The sequence below is a fragment of the Littorina saxatilis genome, unplaced genomic scaffold, assembly GCF_037325665.1.
Source record: "Littorina saxatilis isolate snail1 unplaced genomic scaffold, US_GU_Lsax_2.0 scaffold_626, whole genome shotgun sequence".
Lineage (NCBI taxonomy): Eukaryota > Metazoa > Mollusca > Gastropoda > Littorinimorpha > Littorinidae > Littorina > Littorina saxatilis.
In genome coordinates, this window is record NW_027125811.1 from 68,396 (window position 1) to 77,463 (window position 9,068).

At 40.4% G+C, this 9,068-nt stretch overlaps 1 protein-coding gene across 2 annotated transcripts; it reads left to right on the forward strand.

The window, feature by feature from the left end:
* The first annotated feature begins 3,212 nt into the window (after window positions 1-3,212).
* On the forward strand, window positions 3,213-8,018 carry LOC138954275 (uncharacterized). 2 transcript variants are annotated; one of them, XR_011451780.1, is made up of 4 exons: window positions 3,213-4,270; window positions 4,778-4,869; window positions 7,094-7,329; window positions 7,867-8,018. XR_011451780.1 is itself a non-coding variant. In XM_070326157.1 (4 exons), exons 1-4 carry the CDS (start codon window positions 4,093-4,095, stop codon window positions 7,879-7,881), a joined length of 411 nt encoding a protein of 136 aa, XP_070182258.1. In that variant the 5' UTR covers window positions 3,213-4,092; the 3' UTR covers window positions 7,882-8,018. The 2 variants fall into 2 exon arrangements, 1 of the variants encoding a protein (XP_070182258.1); XM_070326157.1 differs by having other exon boundaries at window positions 7,094-7,219.
* Window positions 8,019-9,068: the final 1,050 nt, after the last annotated feature.

The following is a 9,068-nucleotide window of genomic DNA, read 5'->3' on the forward strand; positions in this document are numbered from 1 at the left end:
AATGATGGAGAATAAGATGAATGTAAATTTGGATCGTTTTTAAAAAAAAATATTTTTTTTACAATTTTCAGATTTTTAATGACCAAAGTCATTAATTAATTTTTAAGCCACCAAGCTGAAATGCAATACCGAAGTCCGGGCTTCGTCGAACATTACTTGATCAAAATTTCAACCAATTTGGTTGAAAAATGAGGGCGTGACAGTGCCGCCTCAACTTTCACGAAAAGCCGGATATGACGTCATCAAAGACATTTATCAAAAAAATGAATAACGTATGGGGATATCATACCCAGGAACTCTCATGTCAAATTTCATAAAGATCGGTCCAGTAGTTTAGTCTGAATCGCTCTACACACACACACAGACAGACACACACACACACACACACACACACACACGCACATACACCACGACCCTCGTCTCGATTCCCCCCTCTACGTTAAAACATTTAGTCAAAACTTGACTAAATGTAACAAAAAGAGATGCTTGCCGACAGTCAGTGTGTGAGTGCGTGGTTTGTGCGTCAGCGGGGTGTGTGTGTGTGTGTGTGTGTGCGCGCGTGCATGCGTGCGTAGGCTACGTTCTTGCGTGTGTGCGTTCGAATGAGAAAGAAGAGAGAGAGAGGATTGAAGAATGAGGTCACGCTCTCTGTCACATGAATACATATACACACACTGAAGGCTACCTCGGACACGAACACTTGCCAACAACTGTGGTTGGACATGCTTTTAAAATGGAATATTTTTTCGACATGATTTCTGGACATACGAATCCCGCTGTGTTGCCTACTGATGTTGCGAATGATGAAGGTTTTGAGTTGACTGACCTTGAGGATGTATTGCATCAGGCGTTTATCGTCTCAAATTATATCCTTGCTACTTTTCAGGACGGTCAACTAATAATAATAATAATACGAATATTTATAACGCGCACATATCTCACCAACAGGCGACTCAAGGCGCACATACACTCATTCACACACACGGAGACTTAAAGTCACTAGCACACACACACCATCAACCATTAAAATATGTACAGTTATTCAGGGTGGGATGGGGTGGGCAGTGTAGAATGCATGGATTATTTGGAAAAAAGGAATGTCTTGAGTGCAGATTTGAATGATTCGAGGGACTGTTGTTGACGGAGGGGGAGAGGTAGTGTGTTCCATTGGCTAGGTGCTTGGAAAGAAAATGAGCATTCATGGTAACTTGGATAGTCAAAGTTTTTATTTGTTTGATTCCCATCAAAGAAACAGAAATGGTAACCATTCTTCAAATGGCGCTGCAGTTTTGATGTCATCAAGTTAATTCCTTTGCAGAATTGATTGATTTTCTCAAAAGCCATTATCAATGTGTTTATCAATTAACACCTGTTCATTTCTGTCCAACTGCAATGCAAACTCAATGTGGAGGAAACAAGGATTCATTACAAACAAGTCATCCCTGTACATCAACAGATTTATGTACCTCAATCAATACTGCTGGTATGAGTGACAGGAATCTAAAAGAAACAAGTCGCGTAAGGCGAAAATACAATATTTAGTCAAGTAGCTGTCGAACTCACAGAATGAAAGTGAACGCAACGCAACGCAGCAAGACCGTATACTCGTAGCATCGTCACTCCACCGCCCGTGGCAAAGGCAGTGCACGTGGAATTGACAAGAAGAGCGGGGTATTCGTTGCGCTGAGAAGGATAGCACGCTTTTCTGTACCTCTCTTCGTTTTAACTTTCTGAGCGTGTTTTTAATCCAAACATATCATATCTATATATTTTTGGAATCAGGAACCGACAAGGAATAAGATGAAAGTGTTTTTAAATTGATTTCGAAAAAAAAAATTTGATAATAATTTTTATATATTTAATTTTCAGAGCTTGTTTTTAATCCGAATATAACATATTTATATGTTTTTGGAATCAGCAAATGATGGAGAATAAGATAAATGTAAATTTGGATCGTTTTATAAATTTTTATTTTTTTTTTACAATTTTCAGATTTTTAATGACCAAAGTCATTAATTAATTTTTAAGCCACCAAGCTGAAATGCAATACCGAACCCCGGGCTTCGTCGAAGAGTACTTGACCAAAATTTCAACCAATTTGGTTGAAAAATGAGGGCGTGACAGTGCCGCCTCAACTTTCACGAAAAGCCGGATATGACGTCATCAAAGACATTTATCAAAAAAATGAAAAAAACGTTCGGGGATTTCATACCCAGGAACTCTCATGTCAAATTTCATAAAGATCGGTCCAGTAGTTTAGTCTGAATCGCTCTACACACACACACACACACACACACGCACACACACACACACACACGCACGCACATACACCACGACCCTCGTTTCGATTCCCCCTCGATGTTAAAATATTTAGTCAAAACTTGACTAAATATAAAAACAACCAAACGCAAATGTACTACTACTTCTACGACTCGTTTGAATGTAAAACAGAAATGTAACACTGTCTGTGACAATGACGGTTCTACGACTCGTTTGAATGACGGTATAGATCGAACCTTAACCCACAACTACGAAAATTTGTGTCAGACTTTTTTGAACAGGAAAATATGCCTCTGTTCAACAGTAACCAACACATGGAAGATGTTTTTGAAACTTACAGAAATGTAACACTAGCCTATCTGTGACAATGTTGCTTTTGAATTGAACCCACATTTGTTGAACAGGAGAGAATGTTCCTGTTCAACAGTGCCCAAAACACTGAATCTGACGTTTTTGAATCTTTTCTGTCATCTAACTGAATCTGACGTTTTTGAATCTTTTCTGTCATCTAACCCAATTGCTCATGACTTCATCGATCTTGAACATGCCTACTTTTCAAAGAAAGACAGACAAAGCGAAATCTGCATGTTAGCCATCTGCCTGAAATGGTCAATGCACTTTTGTAAAATTGTCACAGCTGTTATATGCACTTTTGTGAAATGGTCAGTGCTGTTGTGCACTTATGCAAAACTTGGTGCTGTGCTGTTAACATTTGAACAAAATGCATTTTGTTCAAATGTTTAGTGCAACTTGCTACTATATAATCGCTGTATGCGCTTTGTGGTAATAATGCACTTTTGTCAAAAGTTTGCGCTAAATGTTGGCACTATGCATCATTGTTGGAGCACCCTCCTGTAGTAGATGCACCATGCATAAAAATGTACTGTGAAATGTTTCGTGTAAATTATTGTCACAATAATGTATTTGTTCTGTGCTAATAATGCACGGTTGTGAAATGTCCGTACACATTTTGTGGCACTATGTAATTGTTAGTGCATCCTCCTGCGGATGCTTCGTGCTAAAATTGCACTTCCATTAAAATATTGTACGCTCATGTCAACTGGTACTATATTTTCAATTGTTTCTCTGTCAATTTCAGATGTTTGTTTCCAATTACTTCAGTATCTCCCTGTTGCAATTCCAGGTGATTCATTATGCATGTGCCAATCAGTTTGAGGTGTTTAATTCTGATTCCTGTATTTACAGTGTAAAATTAAAACTATTGTTTTCAAACATTCCTATGACACCTGGTAATGGTTCTGTGTTTTTTTGTAATTTGTATTTTGTTTTTCTGCAATAAATATTTGAAATGGATCTGAGACTGACTTACTACTTTTAGCACTCTTTTTCACCACATTCCCACGTACAGATATTGCAATATCAACTCTTCCTTTCTACCTGTTTCAAACAAGCTCTATTTTTTAATTAAAAAGTTTTTTTTTCTTGTGGCTGTTTGATCAATTATGGCAAGCATTGACTGAAATAAACAATTTATATATATCCAGCACAACATGCAATTCATTAACTTTTGACCCTAACCTTTAACACTTCCCAAAATAAATCTTTGGTGGACATTGCATCGACGCTGTTCATTTTGAATGAACATTTTTCTTGTTAGATCAGTGGTCTATGCCGGCGCATAGTTGTGTATTGACTGGATCAATCGCCAACTCGCTGCGCTCGCGGTAAGTGCTGACAACCGGAAGAAAGCTGCATTCCGAAAAAAGTCACTTCCGTTTCGCCATTTTTCGATGATGCCAGAGAAGTGAACCATGATTTCAAGATGCCCGGTGCAAATTGTTGTATGCCTGGATGCAGCGTGAGCTCACTAAGATCTTCAACGCTTATAACTTTCCATGGTATACCAAACGGAAAAGCGGATGCCGAATGGAGAGCTGCTCTTCCACAAAATCAACCGTGCTGACAAGCTTTTCAACCCGAAGAATGCGAGGATGTTCCCGACATTTCAAAGAAACATGCTTCAAATACGGTACGTAAAAAAACTAGTAATATAGCGAAAATAAGCTTTCATCTGATTGTCTGTGCTGTGTTGTTTTGCTTGTAATGCTTCAAGTGACGAAGCTCTAGTAGTATCAATCAATCAGTATGAGGCTTAGTACTTGTAGTAACTAGTACTTTTACAGCTCGCAGACAAAAAATAACACAATCGTATTCTGAATCATACATTGACAAAGGCGTAATTCTGAGCTATAATTATTAGGTAATGGGGAAAAAACCACTCTTTGTTCTTGTGATAATGTGTTTTTGAATATATTCTAGTAAACTTCTGGGTTAGAACTTAGATTTCTTTTGTTGTTTTACTCGGTCACTGAGTCAGTCTTGTTCATTCTTGACAGATTTGCAGTAGTGTGTTTTACTAATTCTTGTTTCTATTTCAATAGATCTAAATGTATAGGTCTGTTTAGTTAATTTAACTTATAATTTCGACTCAGCATTTTGAACATTTTCTTTGCATGTTTTTTTGCTGGGCCTACAGGCAAGCGAGCACTCATTCCAGGAAGTCTGCCAACCAACCATGTGCTACAGAAGTCAGTAGAAACACCAAAGACTCCAGCCAGGAAACCCCCAGTGAGTAAAAATTGCTGTTATTTGCCCAGTATAGTATGCTATTAGTGATACTGATAGTGATAATATGCTACTTGTAACTCTTTTGTGAGTACCGGTACATGTATACTGGGTGTTTTCTCAGTTTTTGTCCGCTGTCAGTGTGAGATTTATATTGTGGTATAACCTGCAGGGGTCGACACTAACTTATTTGGCCTGGGGCCACACTGGCCCCAGAGATGGAAATTGCTGGGGCGGAAAAAAAAAAATCTGGGGCCCACTCTCAGTATTCACGTGCGGCAATGCATTGTCTGTTTTTCTTCATCGTACTGAAGCCAGGGAAATTCTTTCAACCATTTGACATTGAAATTACGACAGCGCTTCGCGCTTTTGGCTGCATCGGTCTCCTTTTTTCGTTTCTCTCCACCCTGTTCTTCATCTTCATTTCCATGTCTTTTTACACCAGGGATGTGTCGCCACATTTTGCGTTTGGCATTTGAAGGCGATACTTATCTCTCACGCTAAAGAGCGCAATCTGGGAGTTATTTCCCTTACGACATTGTCCTTCGACGATTTGAATGTTTTTTTTCTTGACTGCGGCATTGATCGTAACGCAAATTTCAGTGATGACTTTGACTGGCGATTTTTAGTGATTGGCTCTGCTGGCATTAGAATTTTCGGTTTGTCATTGTTGGAATTTTTCCTGGGGCGGAGTGGGCCCCAAGCTTCGGCAATGTTTGGGGCGGAACACAAAACTCTGGGGCGTTCCGGCCCCCGCTAGTGTCGAACCCTGACCTGTTTTTCTAGTTTCATGGTTTAGCCACGACTCACTTTGAATGAGGGTCATCTGCCAGGCATTTAGCTGATTATCTGATAAGTGATATTTTTTAATTTGCTATTTATAAATTACAGTTATAGTAAACTAACACTGTCGCACAAAGTATGTGACTTTAAAAAAAGATTTGTTTGAAATCATGTGAGCTCTGTCCACTAGATGATGGAGAAGGGAATTTTTCCAGTTGAGTCTGCAACATGGATTTTTTCTCTCTCGGATAACAAATACAGTATGGTAGGAAAAATTTAGGGTTGGTGTGGCGATAACTTCTTCTTCTGCGTTCGTGGGCTGAAACTCCCATGTACACTCGTGTTTTTACGTGTATGACCGTTTTTACCCCGCCATTTAGGCAGCCACACGCCGCTTTCGGAGGAAGCATGCTGGGTATTTTCGTGTTTCCATAACCCACCGAACTCTGACATGGATTACAGGATCTTTTCCTGTGCGCACTTGGTCTTATGGTTGCGTGTACAGTAGTACCTGCCATATCCGGTCACCCATTAGTCATTGCAAAGGTGACCGCAAATATCAGGTGGCCGTTCATTACAGGCCCCCTCCTCCTCCAAAAAAACCCAAAAAACACGATCAAGTTTTCATGAAGAAAAGAAAGCGATCATCCACGAGCCGCCGATTCATTGTCTCTGTTAGTTTTGCTTTCGTTTATACATCTTAATTATTTGCGTGTTTAACTCGATCGTCCTGGCTAAGCTATTGTTTCGTATGTTTCTATGTGTGTTGTTTGGATTATTATATATGTATTTGAGTGTCAGATAAACAAGTGTTTCAAACTCACATCAGCTGTGATCGATCCGGAAGTGACTGCCGTAAATGTACATGTATGCGCATGTCTGTATTTACAGTTTGCGCATGCGTAAGTATTCATGTCGTCTGCTCGTGCTGTGCCGTCTGTGCACACAACACACACACACACACACACACACACACACACACACACACACACACCACAGGCGCTCGCCCGCGAAAGTGACAAGTGGCCGTTAAGTGGCCGCTCCTGTCGAGTAAGAGGGGCACCTTAGGGCAAAAATCAGTGACCGTTGACCGCGTCAGACAGGTTAACGGCCATTAAGAGTCAATTATAGAAGGAAAACTCATTAGTCATGGGAAAGCTGGCCGCTCCGGGTAGGTTCACGCCCACGAAAGGGCTGGAAATGGAAGGGACTACTGTACACACGAAGGGGGATAAGTCACTAGCAGGTCTGCACACAAGTTGACCTGGGAGATCGGAAAAATCTCCACTCTTAACCCACCAGGCGGCCGCAGCCGGGATTCGAACCCTCGACCTTCCGATTACGAGGCCGACGTCTTACCACCCCGCCACAGCGCCCGTCGTGTGGCGATAACAATAAAGATATGTCATAGTGACTTGACTAATTGATTTGAATTCTGCTGCAGGTCAGTCGCCCCCCACCTCCTGCTCCTGACCTGGTTGCCTACTACAACTTCGAGGAAATACGACAGGACACCCTTCAGCTTGCTGCACCATGGTGTCTCTTGGAGAACAGCAAGGAACAGATACAGGTGGGAATAACCGAAGCCAGCCAAGTGAAACTGTTGTCCTCTACGTTATGATTACGTACTCCAGCAGACATCAACTTGTGGTCGACGTGCGTGGGTTTTGCTCAAAATACGTAAGTATTCGTCAGTGTTTGGCTTCTCGAATTAAGTTTCAACTTAATCTCTGTCTCGAACCACAGGCGGAAGGTATCGTTCACTGGACCACTACTTACATAGAAAGACTATACTGAACGAATCGTCGGTAAGCTTACCACACTGTCATACTGTCATACTCATAGTGATATCACTGATACATTTGTACAGGTATTAAAACATGGCTGTTTGCTGAAAAAATCGTTGTGAAAAATTGTAATGTCTCTGAAGTTTGATTCAGTCCGTCATTCATTTTGATGGGAAGTCAACCCTTGGTGAGGCTAATACTAATATTGTTTTGATCTGTATTCTGCCAGTGCCATTGCCAACTGCCATTGTTGTTCTTGTGGAGTTCTAGAACAAGCTCTGGTTTGAATGACCAGCTAAAATTAATGCTAATAGTAAATAAGTACATTATTTTTGCATTAGCGGGGTATACAAAATATTTTATTAAAAAAATACCGCATGGTTTTGCTTGATCAAATCATTTATCAGCTAACAATATGCTTTTATTTCAGTTGGACCTGACTTGAGCATGATTCCGTTGTCTCCGCAACAACAGCTTGATTGAGATACAGGCATGTCCAGTTTTCAGCAAGTGCAGGCTGAGTGTGAAGATCTGATTGCTGATCTAGACACAACATAAGCTGCTTGACACTATTCCAAGGTAAGCGAGAAGCTTTGAAAATAGTTACTTTAATTCAGTAATGCGTAATTATGTATGCAATACTCCTGCTGGTGAGTTCACTACAAACAGGTACTACATTAGAACTAGAAGAATAGGTTCCACAAGAACATTTCTGACTGTTGATGCCACTAAAACTCTCGTTACATCCTGCATTCTGTGTAGATTAGATTACAGCAAATCCCTTCTCATAGGCTGCCCTGACTCCACTCTCCAACCCTTGCAAAAAGTACAACACTCTGCAGCACTCCTCTCATGAAAGAACTTCACTGGCTTCCTGTGTCTCAACGTATTAGGTATAAAGCTGCCTGCTTCTGCTACAAGATCATCTCTGAATCGGCACCTGCCTATCTTTCGGAACTGGTCTCCCTCTACACTCCCTCTCGCACCCTTCATTCTTCTGCTGATGCTCGACTTCTCCGTCAAGGTTGCTTTAAACGCAAGGCTCATGGCTTCCGCACGTTTTCATATCATGGCCCTCAGTTATGGAATTCACTCCCCTTTCTATTACGTCACTCTCCATACATTTCATCTTTTAAGTCCAATTTGAAAACTCACTTGTTCCAACAACATTACGGATAGTTCCTTAGGCCAAACAAAAAAATAGTCTGTTTACGGTAACATCGGCCCAAAAAATAGGGTCGGTAGGTCGGGATTTTTTTTTTCTCCAAAAAACATCAAATTATTTTGCCAAAAAACAAACTTTGTTTTAAAATTTTGATTTTTTTTTTCTTTCCCCAAATGCCAAAAAAAAGTCTAGGGTCGCGCAAAAAAATAGGGTCGGTCGGGATACCGTAAACAGACTTCTTTTTTTTGGCCTTAGCATAGAGTCTGGGGATGTGAGATGTGCATGATGTGTTGTTTGAATCTGACAGTGATTGTATGAATTTTTTATACACGTATTGTTGTCACGCGCTTTGAACTTCTGATAAGGCGCTTTATAAATGCCCGTTATTATTATTATTATTATAAGTAGATACACACTTGTAAACTTATGTTAGTTTTCACACGTGAGCATGAAGTGCCTTTATGATG

What these genes read in the sequence shown, in the direction of transcription:
- LOC138954275 (XM_070326157.1), top strand. Translation starts at nt 4,093, where the DNA reads ATGCAGCGTGAGCTCACTAAGATCTTCAACGCTTATAACTTTCCATGG. An exon ending in AGAAACATGCTTCAAATACG is followed by an intron (nt 4,271 to 4,777) that starts GTACGTAAAAAA and finishes CTGGGCCTACAG; the next exon opens with GCAAGCGAGCACTCATTCCA. An exon ending in CTCCAGCCAGGAAACCCCCA is followed by an intron (nt 4,870 to 7,093) that starts GTGAGTAAAAAT and finishes ATTCTGCTGCAG; the next exon opens with GTCAGTCGCCCCCCACCTCC.